This window comes from Diprion similis, chromosome 9 (assembly GCF_021155765.1).
Source record: "Diprion similis isolate iyDipSimi1 chromosome 9, iyDipSimi1.1, whole genome shotgun sequence".
Classification (NCBI taxonomy): Eukaryota; Metazoa; Arthropoda; class Insecta; order Hymenoptera; family Diprionidae; genus Diprion; species Diprion similis.
In genome coordinates, this window is record NC_060113.1 from 674,398 (window position 1) to 695,522 (window position 21,125).

Consider the following 21,125-nt stretch of genomic DNA (forward strand, 5'->3'; position numbering starts at 1 on the left):
CAGAGAACGAGAGAGAGAGAGAAGAGAAGAAATATATACAAAAAAAATATATATATTATTGCGATACGTAGTAATGCGAAGAAAAACGTCTTTTGTTTTTTTTTTTTTTTTGTTTTTTTTGTTTTTTTGGAGCTCGCATTTTACGGATCGTACATTCCTTATTCCAGTTTCGAACCGAAAATCAAAGAATGCAAGAGAGTGGCGAGAAAGGCGCGAGGCCTTCCTGACTCTTGCGACAAGGCATGCATGCAGTAAAGACGGCAGATCTTTTTCGACAGACATTGACACTGCGACTGTTCTTCGTCATCTTCGTCCTCCCCGCGTGCCCCGTGTCAACGCCTTTGTATAATATGTAATTCTTATGGGATATACCGGGTCGTCGAGTCGAGTCGAGTCGAGTCGAGTCGTGGTGCTGCCGAGAAATATAGGCAGAAGCGGAACCCGGTCACCCGAAATTATTATCCATGGTATCAATCTTAATCCGATGTGAATAGCAGATGTGAAATAGGTACTGGAGGGGTGCCTGCGACGAAGGAAGCCAAAAGACGCCACGCGTCAATGACGTCGACGTATTTTGCTCGCGTTAGAACCTACGGCTAACAACCATTGACCACAAACCATGGACTGCAGGCACTCTCCTCCACCCTTTCACCTCGGAATTTTCAAACCTCTACTAACCATGCACACTCGGATTGAACCTGGTACGTTAGTGTATCGACCATTAAGTCTTTTCCTGATCACGTTTACTCTGATTACCCTGAACCCAGTGTCACAACGAGTGGTAGTCCCCCAGTACCAATCCGCTGTGGTAACCCGTGTGCGTTGAGGTCATTCCCATCGAGCCCATTCCCTGGTACGCACCCATCCCCATACCGTTCATCGACATCGTGTTCATCGTGTTCACACCCTGCATCGTGTTCGGAAGCATCGTCGTTGGGCCCATTGGACTCAGGGCCCCCATCGACGGGGCTATCGCTCCCATCTGCATCGAGGTTGCTGTGTGAGGCAGTGACTTTTGAAGATCCGATGACGTTGGCGTCCCGATCAGGTAGTCCTGGAGAATAATCAATCACACGTGACGGTTACGGTTTCGGCATTCGTTTTGCTGGTTTATCGGCTCGTTTTTGATAAAGTGATCGAATCTGCGTATTATGGTTTTTTTTTTCGGAATTTTGAAATCGCTATGAATGTATGAGAAATGTCAACCACGCTAGTCTCCTACACCGAGTTATATCCTAAAACTACCAGAACTGTTGGATTTTTTTCACAAAATTAGACTACTTCCGAGTCAAATGAGTGCCAAATCAACGGCACTCAAGTTTCTTTTATCTACCAATAAGTCTGTTAATCCAATTCCAATTTCAAATCAGGCAAAGAAATGTACTTCGTCATGTCAAATAAAAAAGGGTCAAGTTCAAGCGTAAATCAAACTACGTTCTAAGGAAACAAGATGTCCTCCAAACGAAGATGCGAAGTAACAGAGTCACGTGACAACAAAAAAAAAAAAAAAATTCCCTTTCTGTCGTAAAAAGTACAATACATAACCTATCCTACCCAATTATTTACTATATAAACATTATTCTCCAATCAAATAAGATTCGATGGCTGATTCAAAGCTTTTGAAAAATAGTCTTCAAAATGGAGTCACGTGGGGGGCAAGAACACACAACACCTCCCTCCATGAATTACACCATGAATCGAACTTTCGTAATCGGTAATAGAAAAATAACGAATCATCATCGTCAGGGGCACCAACCTGCGGACTGTAGTACTGCATGTAGTCGAGTTGGCTCTTCTGTTGAGCACAGCTCGGAGGTGGTGGCGGTAGGGTGGCTGTGGGGTGAACGAGGCCATGGGGTAAGTGTCCGCCTTGTAAATGGTGCTGGAGCTGATGGTGAATGTTGCGTTTATCGTCGCCGCTTTCGCTGCTCGTGTCGTGGTGTTGCATGTGGTGCGTCGTCGTGTGGCTATGGCTCAACGTCGAGGAGTGGGCTTGGTGGTAAGAGTGCGGACTAGAAACTACGCTCGTTGGTGGTGGTGGGAGCTGGTAAATACCAGAGGACTGCTGGTGGTCAACCATTTGCTGCTGTTGTTGCTGCTGCTGTTGTTGCTGTTGCTGTTGTTGCTGCTGAACAGCGCAAGCCGAAGGTTGCTGTTGACCGACGGATTGTCTCTTCGTATCGTCGCCGCTTTCGCTGCTCGAGTCTCCCAGTCCTCCACCGTGACCCTTGTCTTCTCTTTGGCCGCTGGAAAACAGAGGAAAAGAGAAAAGAATACGATGAAAATCAGGTGAATCAAGTGAATCGAAATCGTGCGAAGATGTAGGCTGGACAAACTGTTTTACCCTGGGAGTAATAAATGGGATGGATGTAATAAAAACTATCCTCAAGTGAGCTTGATTTGAGGTTAGGATAATACATCGTAAACATTGAAGTAGTCAAAACCATCTACCCAAAGCGTGTCTCGGGATTAAGTCTGAACCGTAAAAAAGGCCGAGGACCTCTACAACCATGTATACATATACATACACACCATACTTTCCATCGATGTAATGTATTCTCTTTAATTATGTCTATACGTATTATCAAGCTATGCTTGACCCTCAAATTTTTATCACCCCTACAACCGCGTCTCGTGGTTCGCAAGAGTTCTATCGTTATATCGGAGAAGAATCGTAAAGTAAGTGTAAGTCTAACCTAACCTAACCTAACCTAATTTAACCGCACGGCTATCCCAGGTCCGTATAAAAGTATAAAATGTGATCGGTGAAGCGGTTGTTTTACAAGACATTAAACAAAGTTACGCTGTTAATTCTCGTGAAGAAGGTTGAGAGATAGCGAATTGGTCGGGAAAATTTTTTGGAACAACGCTTCGTTTTCCGTCGGATAAAAAATCGGGCAAATAAGATATTCAAAAAAACAACAACAAAAAACAAATATATATATATATATATGTATGTATGTACACGTCAGGAAGACAGAGAAGAAAAATACAAATTTTAAAATAACACCGTACAACGCGAGAGCGTCGTATCTATCGCTGCTGGACGCTGCACGGTGTCTGAAACGGAAATAGAAGTCGTCAGAACTTCTCTCGGGTTCTTCGGCAGAGTCTGTTACTAGTCAGTCGGTCGCGCGGTATATACCTGCTGTAATATTTATTTATTTTTCACAATCACGTGGCACATCGCCTTAACCCTGATATCGCTGTCACGTAACGAAACGGTCCAAATCGAAGCTCCGCGAGCTGTCGCGTCGAGGAGAATTTTTCTGGGTCCTTCCGAACTCGCCGATGCGATGTCTGGAATTAGCGAGTGGCGCGTACAGACAGACAGACACCGGGTGGAAAAGAGTTATTTCCTACTCATTATTCTGGTCCCCTTCTCGGTATACATTATCTTTTCATTGTTTGTTTGTTTTTGTTTTTGTTTTTTAGCTTCTCTTTTTTTTCCACCTCTGACGGAGATTGCTCCGCAGGCTCACACAATCATACGCGAGTGCATGGGGAGTCCGTTTTAAACGTGAAACGGAACGGCGAGTCAGCGTTGAAGGTGTCCCCAGGTATGTCTTATCTTTCGAAGATCGCGCAATAAATTTAGACGCTGCTGCAGCGCTCCAGGCTTCGCTGCTATACATACGCATAACGCGTCGATGCGATCCCAGCTCTTATACTACTGCAGTCAAGAACTCACTCACCGTCTTCAGCCTTACTTGTGAGAGAAGAGAAAAGAAGAGAAGAGAAGAGAAGAGAAGAGAAGAGGAGAGACGGACGACGAGAAATAGGCGGAATTAGACAGGGACGCGAAGAGATTTTCAAGATGCGAGGAATATAGCCCAGAGACAAGTTCGGGCCTTCGTTTTTCACAATTATACTTCGTCTGAAATTTTTATTTTTTTTTCACCCTCACCGTCATCGTTTAAGCACCTCGTTCACTTTTCATCCTCGTGTGGAAGGTGCGTTTATACAACAGGTATAGTATAACGTACCATCATCGTCGGGATATTTAGGATGATCATATATTTCTTGTTCGTTCATTTCTTTTCTTCGTATTCGAATTTTCTTTCTCTTTTTAATCATGGAGTTTTGATGTCATAGTTCGATTGGTTGCTTAGGAACTAATTTCTTTAACCCTTTCGCGGCATAACGTCTGTCTCATATAATATATATGAGACACCTTTTGTAGAATCGGTTAGACAAGATCTATGATCAATTTTTGAGTTGTCGCTGTCGTCGATTTTTTATTTTTTATTTTTTTATTTTGTTTTTTGCTTCTTTAGACTTCTAAATTCTACTATTGTGAGCGCTTTGAATAAAGAATGTTTTTAAAAGCTCTGTTTTTATAGAATAAATATCATTGTACGGGAAGGTTATGGGAAGTAGAAATGCGGAACTTAATGATTTTGGGTTTTAGGCGTCGGTGAGAACGAATCCGACGTCAGAATTTGAAAATTCAAGGTGATGAAATTCTAATATGATGAACTGAGAATATAAAAGTTGATGCGATTCCGGTGAAATTTGTTATCCGGAGGTTCTCGGGGTCGCTAAAAACGAATCCGAAGTTGGAATTTCAAAATTCAAAATGGCCGATCCGGTACGGTGTACTGAAAATATAAAAATTCATCCTACTCGCCAATTCAAAAATTTCTCAGATCTGACCGCGTTTTTATAACCAACGACCCCGAGAACCCTTACATTCTACACCCGATTTCAAATAATTTGACCGCAAGGAAAAAATATGTGCTTTTTCAAAGTTTCAAGTAACTTTTCGAATGTGTTCCGAAATATAGTCGATCCCCGATTCTTTTATTTTTTTTCGCCACTTCTGCAGGTATCTAGAATGTCTTTTTTTCCTCCATTTTTGGGACAGCGATGTTATGTGTGGGAATGGTGGCCGTAATTTGTCAAGCCCAGAGGCGCGCTGGAGCTCAGCAGGTGTGACGTGACAAGATTCAATTAGCTGATAGCGAGCGCGTTTAGCCGAAACGCAAATTAAACGACGACGACGTCCCTTTTTAGCTTGTAAAAGTGCATCAGCACGGCGCCCGGGGATCGTGATACCGGTAGAATTTTATGAAGGGTATGTAACGCGTTTCCCCGATGCGATCCCTGCTGCTGCTGTTGCTGAGATCTTATCAACGACAAATTCTTGCGCCCCTTAAACCCAGGAGATATACTCTATCGGTATACGTACGTACGTATAAAGCGTCAATAAAGTTTGCTAAAAATTATCAAGAGTTATTATAACCACATTTTTCTTTCTTAATCTCTTCGTCTTCTTCTCTCATTGCCTCGTTCCTGATAAAAATCTACGCCCTGCAACCGCCTATATATATATATATATATATATATATATATATATATATATATATATACAAATATACATATAGTAATAATAATTGGACAATTTATTTCCAACTTAAATTTCGCAAATTATTATAATGCTGTTAATAGCCCTGCATATTTTTCCCTCTATTTTATACCGTATTTTTTGCTCGTTATTTTCAAATTCCACCGCAGCGATTTTTCCCTCTCAACGTTAATTATAATCACTTTATTCCGTCACCTTTTTTTCCGCTCTTTTATCCCGTCTTGTACATACATAATATACATATATATTTGCAATATATCAAGAAAAGTTCAGCGTTTCGAAAGATGTATTTCATTCCTATAAGCTCAATTATAATCCCATTCGGTTGAAATATTACACAAAGCGTTGGTTTTTTTTTTTCTTTAAATTTATTTATTTATTTTTTCTCTCCTACTATTTCCGTCATTTTTACAGTAACAAAAATATTTATACTTTTCGCCGGTGAAAAATAAAATTCTTCTAAACTTAAATTATATCAAAGAAAAATAACTGAATAAATCAATTCGGTAATTACCAGATCTGTTTTACAGGCAATTGATTACCTACTCCTATCGCCAGAGAGTGAGAGAGAGAGAGAGAGAGAGAGAGAGAGAGAGAGAGAGAGTTTGAGCTTAATCGTTGGACAGATTTATCAATTGTCAAGATCTCCCTATTCCCAGAATAGTAGTCCATAAATCTAAATAAAATCGTGTCCTCGAGATAAAGACTAGAATTTAGAAGACAAAAAAAAAAAAAAAAAAAAAAAAAACAAACAAACACAATCAAAAAACAAAAGTAAAATAACCGAACAAACGAATGAACAATATGTTCAACAGCGGGTATATACATATACTATCAGGATGTATAAAACTAGAGAATAACTGAGGTTACGAGTTTCCAGGATAATATAATGAAAACAACTACTTATAGTTGCTGTTTTCGTATATATAGCTTGATGTAAAACAAAAAAAAAAAAAAAAAAAAAACTCGTCGGCTTCTAGGCTCAAAAACGAAAAAAAAAAAACAAACAAACAAAAAAGAGTAAGTGAATAAAAAATAAGAAGGTTTTGGCCGCGTATCCAGAATTCATCTCTCGCTTAACGAGAGATGCGATATATAATAGATATCTTGGGTAGTTGTTGTTTCGTTCGTGACATAACTACATGGCCGGTGGCATTTGCGTGCAGAAAGAAAAAAGAGAAAATTACTCATCGGCCTATTTCAAACTCCTCAATCACGTAGGAAGCGGAGCTGAACGGGGTCTCCACCCCCCCCCCCCCCCTCCACCCCCCTTCTGCTCCTTTCCTTATCCCGTTTTGAAATGGACCGCGGACAACCGGTGGAAACTAATAATAATTCTCTCTCCACTAGTCCGAGGGGTTTTCGTCTCTCCGACTCTCGTCGTCCAGTCGAGTAGGTACGTACGTATATCAGATCGGAGATCGCCTTCTGGGTCCCCAACTCCCAGTTATACCGGTGAATACGGAAATAGATCAACGACCGAGCCTATATACGACGAGCACGGCTCAACGTTACACCAAAAATCACCAATTTATCTAACGACAGTAGAAATTTTCCGCTTCAAAAAACAACCAACAGATCGAGGGACTCTTTTCTTTTTTTCACGAATCACGTGTGAAAAAATCACGTTTCACGTCGAATCACGTTTAAAAAATCATACAACGTAGATAGCTGGTGGTAAAGAAAATTTATATCCAAGATTTTCATGTTTTTATATGAAAAAAAAAAAAAAAAAAAAAAAAAAAAACTTCGTTTTATCGAGTGATGATTATGTATTTGACATCCTGGAAGTTGTTTTTTTTTTTTTTTTTTTTTTTTTTTTTTTTATTGTGTTTCGTTGAGAAAAATCTAAGGATTTTCTCACCAGTTTTGAATTGCTATTTTCATTGCAACTGCAACTGCAACTGCAACTGCACCCTGTGCATCTGCATCTGCATCTTGGGTATAACGCGTTTTACAGTAAACTTTAGGCAGGTGATCCTTATGTAGGCAGAGTCTCCTACTCGAGAAGGATCTCTCTCTCTCTCTCTCTCTCTCTCTCTCTCTCTCTCTCTAAGAAGGACCAAAAGCGCAGCTGATTCCTTAAGCAGATAAAGGAAATCTCGTCCCTAAAATAATGGGCGACCAGCCTACCGTGTACACATCGTACGAACTCTGTTTACAAACTTGGGCTGCTCACTCCTTGTGCTCTCCTCTCCTCTCCTCTCTTCTCCTTTCCTCTCTTTCTCATCTTCATCCCACTCTTATTCCTATTCTCCCATCTTTTGACTCCGGTATTCTTCGAACCATGTGATTTTTCCGGCTCTTGCCTAGGTATACCTGGACTGCAAGCAGCGGGGTAAAATACCGAGTAAGATGCCATAAGGGTGAGGAATTTTTTTTTAAACGAGAAATCGAAAGCAGATATTTCCACGTGAGGAGTATTAAGTTAAGAGGAAAAAAAAGGGGTGAGGAGGAGGGGGGGGGGGGGGAGGGGAGAGGGAAAGCTATGAACAGTTGATTTTCTAATTGATAATAGAAATGGTAAAAGAATGAAACATTGACGGGAAAGAATGCCAGAGAGTATGCGTTAAACAAGTAAATAGCTACACCCTGTTCCTTTTCTTTCCTTTTCTTTTCTTTCCTTTCCTTTCCTTTCCTTGTTTTTCCTTCTACTTTACCCTCGCGCGTAAGCCGGCCGTGTTAAAACGCATTCGATGTTTTCGTATTCGTTAATCCGGATTATTTCAAATCCAACGACCGACGGGATAGCGGCTAAGCTACCGACGAAGAGAGAGAGAGAGAGCGAGAGAGGAGGCAGAATTAGTGATGGATCTGTATGGTAACAGAAGAGAGAAAGAGAGAGAGAGAGAGGCGGAAATTGTGTTCGTTAGTCTCAACTTCGGCTATATTAGCCCGGTGATTATCATATTTGTTGCTAGTTAACAGGTTCGTTTAGATAAATGTGATTAAGCGTTCTACGCTCGTGTTTTTCTTTCCCAAACCACCCACTGCGATTGGAATTTCAGAAAACCCGGCCTTATGCTGTGGTCCATGATGCTGATGCGTCGTTCGCACTACCGTCGGCCACCGTCTCAACGAATCTCGCGCGCGCCGATCTCTAATTGCAATGATAAAAAAAAATGTTATTTATACATGAAAATCTCCTAAACCGTATCGGATACGAATAACAGTGAATTTACTATACATTTACATTTTCATTCAATTTACAAATGTAATAAATTATTTAATACAGAATTTAGTAAACTTAGGGTTTATCCTGATAAATTTTTTAGTAAAATCAAATATTTTGATTTTGCAAACTGATTTTGTAAATTCACAATCATTTTTAACGGTGATATGAGTGCCATGATTTTAGAGAGATTTCGATTCGATATAGTCGATAAAAATTTTGCAATAACGGAATGAAGTGTCGTTTCAATACACGTTTAAACATTGGTTGGAATAATAAGGAAATTTGATATTCACTTAGGGTAAAAAATTAAAATAGTCGAGGACTGTAAAGTAACCAAAACTACACATTTCTCTCTTTTTCACTCACAAATCATCGAAAATTTATTTCTACCTCATTCTCTCGAATTCCGATGCCCGAATCATCGAGTTGTGAGAGTTGTGAACGGAAAATCGTTCTAAAACAAAAGTGAAAGAAAAAAACTCCTTGGGGAACAAAAAGCGCAATATTTTGGTCTTTCTTTGAAGAAAATGTTGAAATGCTTGACGTTTTTCAAGTGCGATTATACCTTTGCGATAATCGTACCTACTATACATATATCAGAGGTTTATTTCAATCCTTGGAATAGGTGTTGCAGAGCTCCACTACTACCCTCGAGTTCATCATTCGACCACAAGTGTTTTTGTGTTTTGTGTAAGCTAATTTACAATACAGCCTAAGATTCGGAATAAGATATGAGGATCCTCTGTTTGCAGAAGAAGACGACGACAGCCTGCAGCGAGATCACATCGACTCGACTCGAGCAGCTAACTTAAGTCAAAGAAATACTGCCACTGTAGTATTAATGTTATGTTTTGGCATTTCTATTATGTCCGTATAACTTATACGTTGGTATGCCGCTAGTGCTGCGGTACGGACTGCCAACTGCCAACTGCCAACTGCCAACTGCCAACTGCCAACTGACTTCGACTTTGACTTCGACTTGGCACGGTCCACCACGTACCTAACTACCTACCTACCTACCCTCGATACTACAAACGTCAAACGATCCGGCATGCTTGAACCTTTTATCTCTATATATTCATTTCAAGCGTAATATAACCAGCTACTCAACGCCAGCGACGCTTCATCCTCCATCCAACAAACTGTCACTTCATGCTCCAAATCTTACGCTGACGTGCTACTGTTGGTTGGTTCGTTGGTTGATTTGTTTGATGATGGTAGAGAAAAATAAGTGGCTAGATCCCTAGCGTGTTCGTCTACGTCTAATCGAATCTATTATCGACTATCGTTCATCTACGATGTTTTGTGTACAGTGATATAAGTATATTTTTGATTTTACCCCCGAGAGAAATAGAAAAATAGGATTTAACGTGGAAACAGATTTTCTGGGTCTTCAAATGACTTTTAAAAGTTCATCGATTTGTACATGTTTTACTCTGATTCTTAACACTTTAAAGATGCAGCTTGGTTTCATGAGACGAGATTTTTATTCGAATTTGTTTTCTCTTTTTGCAGGAAATATACTTTTCGGACCAAGCTGGAATCTTGACTATAAGACAAAACCATCATGCATCTTTAAATCTACTGCAGTTAGTACCTACTACTCGAGTTCCTCTTTCCTGGACAAGTAAGTACCTACCTACCTATCTAATTATCCGTTTTGAAAAGCTAATTTTTTTTATCACTTTTATTATAAAGCGCATCTTGCTGGGGTGATATTAGATTCAAGTCTGCTGCTGGTGCAGATTAATTATCCCCAATTTTGTACCGAGTAGAATACTCATGGAATGGAGTGGTGTTCTTACGCAGGAGATGCTGATTATAATAGACGGTTTCCCAAGCAGGACGTCGCATCACGCCACGACTGTAATTAACGAGACTCGTGCTCGTCTAGACCGACCTCCAGACTTTAGACCATCCCAAATTATCCCCGTACCTACAGAACCTCGAGACGCGTGTTCCTTACTTTCCACCTGTGTCATCCATAAATCCTAAAACCGGCTATCGATTATGCGGCATCAAGAAAAGCCTGCAGGCCGAATCTGATCGGCCGTGGATAATTAAGACGACGAATGAACCCGGGAAATAGAATATATAAGTAAAAATCTCTTAGAACTGCTGCTGTTGCTGCTGTAGGAACGAAAAAATCGACGTCTTGATCGTATGTATCTACGTACTTACTCTAAATTTGAATCATGATGCGATGAGAATTGTTATAACGCACGTTGAACAGTTGTCCCGTTCAGTCAGTCAGTCTTCGTTCAGCGTTAACGTTGGCTATTTATTTGCGGTGAAAAAGCTGGTCGTTACCTAAGTTTATTATACACTGTGTACGTGTCTTCAATTAGCTGAGACGATCTTTTTGTCTCTGAAACATGGCGTGTCAATCTCGTTGATTGAACGAAGTTAAGCTTCACTGATTGCATCGAGTATTATCGCAACCGTAGATATATAAGACACTACGACGATGGATTGTGATGAGAATAATTCTACCACGTGCGGTAGAAGATTTCTTCGTTTCCAATGACATGTTCAGTCCCATGAAGTATATAGCGTGTATACTGCAGAGCGGGAGCGTTTAGGGGCCATTTTGGATCAGCAGCACACATGAAAAAACAGAAAAACGGGAGCCTGCAGGACGAGGGACGTCGTACCTCCTTCAAGAACACGTCAAACTTGACGGGCACGTCGAGGACTCACATGCCTCTCGACATGTGGACGCGATTTTTGAAGGGAAGCAAGAAGCTGGGAGCAAGACTGCCGCTTCTGTCTCTCGAAGAACACTAGCCGTCGGTAAGTAAAGCGAGGAACCTCGAGGAAGAGATCTCTCGCCCTCTTGTTCCAACTCACTATAATCTCAATATGCCTCGATGCTATGCTTCTAGGGTCAGGGTGGCCGACCCACAGGCGGGAGCCAAAGGAGGAGCTAAACCGAGGGCGGAGTAGCTGCTTTCGCTTACCTACACGGCTACTACGAGCCTCGATCGTTGCCGAGGAAGTAGGGAACTGGAAAATCGAGGCCCACCACTACCGCCTCTCTGGTCGACACCACGACGACGACGACGACGACGACGCCCCGCCGGAGGAGAGAGGACCGAACCCATGAACAGTGGGGACTTTCATTCATCACGACTTCCAGGAACAACGCGATTATAACAGACTTTATTCACGATTTCGGATCAGTTCTTTTAGCCTCTAATTCTACTTCATCCTCTCTTGGAATGCATCACGACCCGGGTTTATTGCTGGAATCGTGATGTATTTATCCTTGAATTAAAGGTATTCGATGAACTTCGCAACTAGAATCGGGTCGAAATGTAATTCGGGTTATAAAGTACTTTACGTTATTGCGGTGTAACGTTTTACCCTGTATCTAATCGTCTTTGTTCAAATCCGTATATGGGAGTAATATCGATTTTTATGAATCCCTAACCAACCACTTGTGTTGAGACACTGACACCACGAATTTTCACCATGTATTTATGGTTTTTGAAAACGTTGAAAACTTGGAATTCTTCTCCAATTATATGCTTTCAAAAATTTTTAACTTGATGATCAACGAATTTATAACATCGATACGGATTATACCATCCATCCTGGATATTTTTCAGGCCTTTCTCATCTCGAATGACTTCTAGATCACGCGATTTTGGTTTTTGGATAATGAATTACGTGTCAGGTGAACAAGGCATAACTTGTTTGATAAACTTTATTTTTTCCCCATGATGCCAGTGCTGGACATTCTGCATACCTAGTTCACGAGGACTACTTCTATCGAAATTTTTCCACACGTGATTAACCACAACTCTCGACAGAGTCGAACGACATGCAGCGTCGTCTTCGTAACGTATCGTCATAATTTAACGGTACGATAAATTGTCGGTCCGTCGGTGGCGTGGAAAATATTGTAACTTGTGTAATTACACGCGATTCACACGTTGCGTGAATCGATAATGTCGTGAGCAACATCACGTTTCTCTCTCTCTTCATATCCTATCTTTTTTTAAGTTTATTTATTCTCTTCATCATCTTTACGTTACAAAATTTCAGGCGTCTGTTCGTGTATATAACTTTGAAATAACATCTTGGAATATGACATTTCGACACATGATATGAAGTCTCGACACGTCTGACATGAGATCTACAGTTGCTTCTTTTCTTTTTAAAAACACCAAACGCGCTATTTCGACTTGCTCTAGCTTTGTCTCGCCGCCAATTAACATCCATAATTTTTTTCCCCACTCACAAAGTTGGACAATTCGAACTGTTTTACAACACGAAGTGCCATAACTCAAGTTCTTCATCTTAAAATCAAGTATCTCTTTTCTCCTTCCTCATTTTCACATCTCCATCTTACGCTTGTCGTTCGTATTGGATGACACAAATGTGAAAAAATGATTGACCAGAGTTTTTTTCTTCTTTCTCCAATTCAGTCTTCATTAACCAAAGATATATATATATATATATATATACGGTTTGAAATTTAAACGTGACGTCACAATATCTAGGTATATCCAAATCGTGACGTCACACGTCAATTTCGAACCGTACACCTATATCTTTGCTAACGAACATCGAATTGAAAAAAATAAGAAACATAAGTGTCAATTATTTTCCGACATTCTATCCGACCAATTTAATGGAATTTCTCCATTCAAATGCACCAATCTGTGGTACCGAAGTCGCCGTAACGATCTTACTTAGACTTCGAAGAGGCAACTAAACGACAAGGACGGCTTCGCGACGTTGGCGAAAACATAATAAACCGCGTTTTCAAATTCCTGTACCCCCTTCCCCTGAGGGGGGGGGGGGGGGGGTAAGATTTAACGCAAACACGTGAGAACAAGACAGGTCAGACGCACTTAGGTGCGCCGGCTATTATTCTGTCAACCAGTAGATATACTTCAAAGTTCCTCGAGGCGAGGCGAGGCGAGGTGGTGGTGGTGGTGGTGGTTGTGGCCACTGGCCTATACCGACAATGAATAATGTTTATCTTTACTACCCTACGCATGCCGTGCATTTGCACGCTTGCACACTATAAACTGTCACCGGAAATAGCGATCGAACTATATTTGATCATCTAATGATGATCGTGTTATTTAGAAGCTGTAATCGGATACATATACTGGATAACACTGATGGTGCACGGGTAAAACGGTTAAAATTATGCACTGGATTCGAAATTTGGTCTCGTTTTATCGAGTGGTTTTACTAATTTAATACCTCTTATCGATCTGCGATCACTATCAGTCTTTAGATATGATAATTTCATACCACTAGACAACTCTCTCTCTATCAGATGGACACTGTAAGACGAATGGCAAATACTACTCGTAAGTCGATTTCACGATGACAAATACTTTTAGGTATACTTGTGAGAATGAAATATGAGAATAACGTTAAGATCAGGAGTCCGGATTTTGATAAGTGTACCAGTTATTGACATGTTCGATCCTTAGTACCCAATAAATTTACCGAAAAACCATTTTTTTCCAGTGTCTTAATAATCGAGAAGGTAACAATTTGTACCGTAAGTTTATAATTTTAAAAAATTAAAGGGTTGATGATTGGGTCTAAACGTCTCCATAACTGGTACACTTACCTTACCTTACTAGAATTTGTTAAACCGTTGACTCCGCTTCCAGACGAGACTACTTCCTGACTAACTCAAGGTTCCAAGGATCCACTGACATCACTTGATCCCTGACAAATATCTGCGGGTGTAATTTTGTCAATTATATCCAAGGATTCGAAGTCGCATCTCTTTCTTTTTCTCCTCCATGCTCTCCTCGTATCCTCTATCGCAACGAGTTATCTAACCTCCAGAAAGAACTCTGGAGAGGATCACAGAGCGCATGGTTATAGGTTAGGTAGGTTAGGTAGTTAGGTAGGTAGGTAGGTGGTATAGTTCTCTGGTTTCAAGCTGCAGAGCGCCGTTTTGTAACCGTAGCTTCATTCCGTCGCGGCACGGCCGCCGGCTGGCCGGCTGTTGTTGGTTGAACCGTAAGTCGCGCTATTTTCGTACCGAATTCAACGCCGCTTGCTTCTCTCCTCGTCGTCGTCGTCGACGTCGCATTTACCCACTTCTCTCTCTCTCTCTCTCTCTCTCTCTCTCTCTCTCTCTCTCTCTCTTTATCTCTATCCTTCTCTCTTTCACTCTCGTCCACGCGTTTATTATACATACACGCATACACAAATCGTCCGACTTATAGGCTGCATGGATGGTACCCTTGCACGAGGAGTGCAACTTGCAGCAGCTTTTGCAGCAGCCTGCAGTCGACGGTTTAGTTTTTATCTGCACCACCCGATACTTACTTGGCGTCTAAAGAGCGCGTGCCCTGTGACAAAAAATTCTTTTTCGCAAAGAGATTTCTCCTCCGCACGTGAATTCCTCAAGTGCATTCGCTGTGAGTCCGAATTCTATGGTAGACAGTCGGTATTAACAAGCAATTAAGATGTCGAGCTTGAAAATGTCGCTGCATTTTTTTCTCTCTCTTTTTTACCCTAATAGTCGTCACTTCCGGGGGTGATTTTAACCTCAAACATTTTTCAAACTCCTCGTGGCGTCATTCTTCGTGCGAAGTGTAAACCTTTTTTTTTTTTTTTTTTTTTTTTTTGTTTTAGTCTCGACGTTTTTGACTCTTTCATTAACCTTGCCGATGTCTCACAATATTTAGAGAATCAATTTTTCGTTGGGGAAACAGAGAGAGAGCTTTTTCTACGATTCTTAGATCTACAATACCTAGATATTTTTTTTTTTTTTTTCAAGAAAAGTATCACCTTTTGGGGTGAATATCGCCAATCTGTAGATCTGTTGTTCCTATTTTCGCCGATTTCATTCCGACGGCATTTGTTGTTCAAGGATCGATCATTCGATCGTTAGATCTCTCGAATTCGATGAGGTTTTCTACAACCACTCGTTAATCGGAAGATCTCGATGATCTAGAAGGTAACAAGGGATTGTAAAATCGTAGTACTAACACCGATTTCGTTATACATCTATTATCTGTCTCAAACTTTTTACGATTACTCGTCTAGATTTCTAGACAGATTCCTGACCAGTTGCTCACCGGTAACCCGATCCCCCGGGAGTTAGTTCTCAGCTTCTTCCCCCTTGGACTCTCCTATAAACTCATCAGCATGCGCCAACGTCTATATAGAGACGACGTGTATTGTGTGCATCGCGTCGTGTTAGTATCTCCGTGGGCTGTTGGAACTGCAGGCTCTATCAGCTGCAGATGAGCCGCGAACTTTAAGCTCGTCCTCTTTGACGTTGCAGCAAATTATGTCCTCCAGCTTGTCCCACTGAATTTATTTTAGAGCTACGTTAAACCGTTCATATCATCATCATCATCATCTTCAAACCTTGTTTAAAAAATTTGTGCCACTTTGGGAAACCATTTAAAGCATTCCTTGTACTCTAAGTCCGTCGTTAAACGTTCTTTTTTTTTTTTTGGAATTCCATTGAACAAAATTAGGAGAAAATTTTTCCACATTCAGAGTCCATTTATCACCATCCAACATGATCTTCCATTCAACGACACTTTACACATCAGGATCGAGAACTCTAATACATACAGGGAATAAAATCTTGAAGAAAGATCCAATCGCTCTGATCACGACATAATTCCTGTGCGCAAAAGCCAACCTTTGAAAGTCCCATGAATATACCTATATAGACACGTGTATGTACAGCTACAATATGTGCCAAACTGATCATACATATGTGTCTTATTTATTCGCAAAGTTAACGCAAATAGAGGCGAAAAAATATGCTGAGGTTTGCGTCGAGGATCTCCAGAGGCGCCATCAAACTCTCCTCTCGTCGTGGATGAAGAAGGTGGTGTGTTGGACCCTACCTACTTCTACTACGTACACACGTATGTGGGTGTATAACGCATACAAGAGCGCCAGCCCATCAACTCTGGGTGGCTCCTGTGTCGCCGGCTTTCCCTCGGGATGTCGTCGTCGAGTGTCAATATTGGCGTAACCTTTACTAACGTTTCTGGGGTGGTTGGTAGGGCGGTACGCCCCTTATTCCCTCCGCTTTTCATCCCGTCCCCATCGGTTCGTCCATCCACCCAACCATCCCCCGAGAACCAACACTCCTCCGCAAACCTTCACGCAACTTTCCATCTGCGCCGATTCTGCGCAAACGCTTACTTCGGACTGTTTCTACCCAATTCCATTCCTTCCATCCCCCCCCCCCCCCCTCTATCCCTTTCTTACTCATAATTCGATCGCATCTGAAGAGATTCACGGAGAAACGACTTCGCTTTTCTTTTATCAGGAATTTTCAAACCATTATAGAACGATTTTTTTCGCCCACTTTCATATGTTTTGATATGATTTTTTACTCTTTTTTTTCAAATCAGTGTAAAAACCCTTAGAAATAATTATTTCGAGTTCTTCTCATGGATGGGGGTTAAAAAACTTGAAAAAGTCGATGTTTCGAATACATGGCTAGTGTACAGAAATTTCAAACGGAAAGAGATTTTTTCACGTCACTTTCATTAAAAATATCCTCCCTTCCAAGTCTTGAGTGTCTTGAACCCTACTCCTTTTCATTTTCTTTCGTCTCTTTGATCTCGCTTTTTTTCTCCTCACTTTTCTCACCGTCTAAGTACCAATCTTTTACTCGATCGTTGATCCTAACGTTCATCGGAATTCGACTCGGACTCTTGGAAGTCTATATAGACGCGCCCCCGCGGCTTGCATCAGGGTGTGCAAAGGGCGTAGAAGGAGGATGAGGAGGATGAGGAGGACGAGGATGACGAGGATGAGGAGGAGGAGAGGGAGGAGGAGGAGACATTGAGGGGGCTCGATAATGGCTCCTGCATCCCGTCTCTCTGTGTCAACAAAACGCTACTAATGCACGACCCACGTATCCCGGTGTACCTTATACCTACCGTATGTATTATACACATATTTGTCTGCCACTGCAGCAGTCCTCTACCCATCAATATACGCGACCATACCTTCAAGCTAGCGTGATATCGGCCGGCTGGCTGGCTGGCTGGTTGGCAGGCATGAACGCATTTGCGTAATGTACATACTCCGTAAGGATATATAACTCAATGGGTGTACATCCTCCTCCTTCTCAACCTGCAGCGTAATGCATTGGAAATGAAAATCGTAATATTTCATAGTCGGAGGAAAAGCAGCAGCAGCAGCAGTATCGAATAAGAGTGTATCTCTTATTTAGGGTCTTGACCAATTTTTGACGCCCCGAGCCTCAAATCAACTTCAAATAATTTGAAAAGAATTGCAGAATTTTTTCTGATTTATACATCGACTATGGGATAGTCAACTTTGTGGTCGAAGTTTCTTATGGAAATAATATGGGAAAAACTTGTTTTCTCGGTATATATTTTCTTGCGAGAGTAATGATAGTTGAAAAAAATCTATAACCGCGAGGTTTTAGTCGGCGTTAGTGTTACTATGTGTAAAAAAAAAATTTACATCACGATACCAGGAAATCTAGACGAATTGCACTTTCTCTAAATGCAAAAAAAAAAAGTCAGATTTAGATGGTGTGCAATTCGTCGATATTGCGCGGTACGATTATGTGAATTTTTTTCCCAAACGGTAGCACTAATGCCGACTAAAACATCACATTTAAAAAATTTTTTTTCAACATTATTACTTTTAAAATAAAATATATACCGAGGAAAAAACTGTTTCCCATATTATTTCCATAAGAAACTTCAACCACAAAACGGATTATCTTATAGTTGAGGTAAAAATGTGAAAAAATTAGTTAATTGTTTTCGAATTAAATTCATGTTTTCAAAAGTAAATATTTATCTAAGACACCGAAAAAACATATCGAATTACTTTATCGGGCGGTTTTGCGATTTTTTTACGACGGCTCGGCAGTCAAGTGGTTTTAAAGACTAGTTATTGTTGCGGTTCACGGAACGTCCAAGTGCGATTTCGAGAATTGAATACCGGGCAAGCGTGAAACGATGATGACGTAACAAAGCCACTGCAGGCGGTGGTGCACGATCACGATCACGATCATTGTTATACGAAGTCAGATTTTGCCGAGGCGAGAGACCGGCGGTGAGAATTGTTATTGTTTTATACCCGATTATGAGACAGACGAAACACCCTGCAGAAAAAGATAGAGATAAAGAGAGAAAGAAAGAAAGAGAAAGAGAGAGTCGCTTCGGCCTGTTGCAGGCGGAGATTATTTATTATTTTTTGACTTATCTATATAGCTATAGGTGTGTGTTATGTGTTATGTGTTATGGTTTACGCGGTGTCGCCTTCGATATAAAGACGTTCGATTTTTCTCTTGAGTATATATATATATATATTTTTTTTTTTTTAGTCTCGTGTGACAAAATGTTAGTTTTTGATGTTTTAAGAGCCTACTCCAAAGAACAGTTGAAAAAAAAAAAATTTTAAGAGGCCGCTTCACATTTTTTAAAACGTCAGAAATCGTCAAAAATCGATTTTTTTTTTCAATTCTTTTTCTCGTTACGGTATAATTTTATAGACAAAAAAAAAAAAAAAAAAAAAATAAGCTTCCGAAAGTTTCGTTATCATCAACGACGAAAAACACCTCTCGTTTTCGTGGTATGAAAATATGTATAACGTATTCCAAAAATATCTCTGTATAAGTGTATTATTGTTATTATTATCGTTTTCATTGTTGTAACTTTCTGCCTATGAACAAACGTATAGGAAAGAGTTACATAACACCTCGGAAAAAAATCTCAACCATATCGGATTTCGATCTCGCGTTCACACACATATATATGTATGTATATTGTGTATAATATACATATATACACATATGTATATAGCATTAAATATCATAACGGCACATATGAATGTGGATTAAAAAATTATATTCACCGTATTATAATAATTGGTTAACGCATTGATAATACGAGGAAACGAATGGGGGATAGAAAAATTGAGTTATATTAGATTCGGAAGGAAAAAAATTGTTGAATAATAATCGTGAAAAAAGTCGGAATTTATTTTTGCGTACATGTGGTGACTCGGGGAAAAAACTGAAGATGATAACGTTTAGAAACTATTTATTATAATTCAGATCATTCGAAGTTCTGATGCAAATATTAAGTATGTAAAATTGAGTTTAAACCTGTTTAAAATATTACCGCGGACACGACAAGTCGATATTTGAGTGATTACAATACGTTAAAGATTTTTCAACCAAGTTTTTCAAATCTTGATATCATGATTAAAGAGTTTCTTTCATTTTATTGAAAAAAAAAAAAAAATGTTTTCATGTTTTTTTTTTTTACCTGCATCCAGAAGTGTTGTAACAAAGATGCGTTACTCCGATAACAGATTTGAGCACGATCTTCGAGTCGTGTGTAGCGTAGTGTTATGTGGATAAACAAAAAGTGCGTGAAGACACAAACTCGAAAAAAATATATCCGGTTAGGTCGTGGTTGCCTGTCTTTTTTTTTTTCTTTTTCACTTTCTCTCTCTCTTTCTCTCTCTAACTTCTTGTACTTCATTTATTTATATGTTTATTTTTTTTTCAACTCCTCTTTTCGGAAGCTCATAAAAATCTCAAGTCTTACTATAACTATATATATATATATACTGCACCTTGCGCCGCAGCTTTTCTATACAAGCTAGTTTTCGTTTTCCTCTTCCAGCTTCCACATATATATATATATATGTATACGTAAAACGCGTCTCAGGGAAAATAGTAAAATTTCAAAAGCAACGGTAAAAGAATTAAAACCAGCCGCTGAGAGATGAGATGAAAATAAATTGTAAAAAAAAAAAAAAAAAAAAAAAAAAAAAAAATGAAGACAAAGAATTAAAAAAAAAAATTAAAATAACCCCGCGGTGGTGAGAAAACGGTTTTTCGGGGTAAAAGAGGGAAAAGAGAGCTGAGGTCTGCAGCCACCTGGCAGAACTTTTATACCTATAACATATGACCTGCACTAGCTGCCGCCGCCGCCACAATTATTTCACGTGATGCATACATATATATATATACATACATAGACACGTAGAAGAATCGCAGTTAAAACTTCAATGGAAACCGCATTAAATACTATACCCGCCGATGACCTCGATGCCTGTATATATATATATATATATATAACGGGTGCACTGGAAGCACCGCTTCTTTTTCATCTTTTTTTTCTTTTTTAGTTTTTGCTTTTTTTTTTCCTTTTTCTTATCCCTTTAAACTCGCCTACGTCTCAAAGGAAAGCCATTATAGTTTTGGGGTAAGGTCGTACCTACCTATATATTATGTATGCACGTATATGTAGCTGGGCTGCATTATGACACGGTGTGAACGTTGGATTTTTTTTCATTATTTCGTTTTTTTCATCTCTTATTTGCACACATATATATATATATATATATATATATATGAATATCGTCTCTCAAATTTGAATCAAGAGATCGAATAAAGTTAGAGAATATAAATATATTGCAATAGACGAAAATGTGGAAAAGAAATAAATGATGAAATTTCTTTATAATTAAATAATTACTTAAAAAACAAACAATTGTCGTTCAAGTTATATAATTTAGTTGAATCGATTGGTTTTATTGGTTTTTCGTGATTTTCTG

General features: G+C 39.8%; 1 protein-coding gene across 2 annotated transcripts in view; it reads right to left on the reverse strand.

The window, feature by feature from the left end:
* Positions 1–694: 694 nt before the first annotated feature.
* The window catches only part of LOC124410559 (protein sine oculis-like), a 36,966-nt gene continuing 16,535 nt past the window's right edge, over positions 695–21,125 (reverse strand). For both annotated transcript variants that reach the window (XM_046889033.1, XM_046889032.1), the window contains exons 4-5: positions 1,757–2,246; positions 695–1,054 (exon numbers count right to left, since the gene is read on the reverse strand). In XM_046889033.1, coding sequence (XP_046744989.1) covers positions 770–1,054; positions 1,757–2,246 — 775 coding nt within the window. In that variant the 3' untranslated portion in view covers positions 695–769. The remainder of the gene's footprint in view (positions 1,055–1,756; positions 2,247–21,125) is intronic.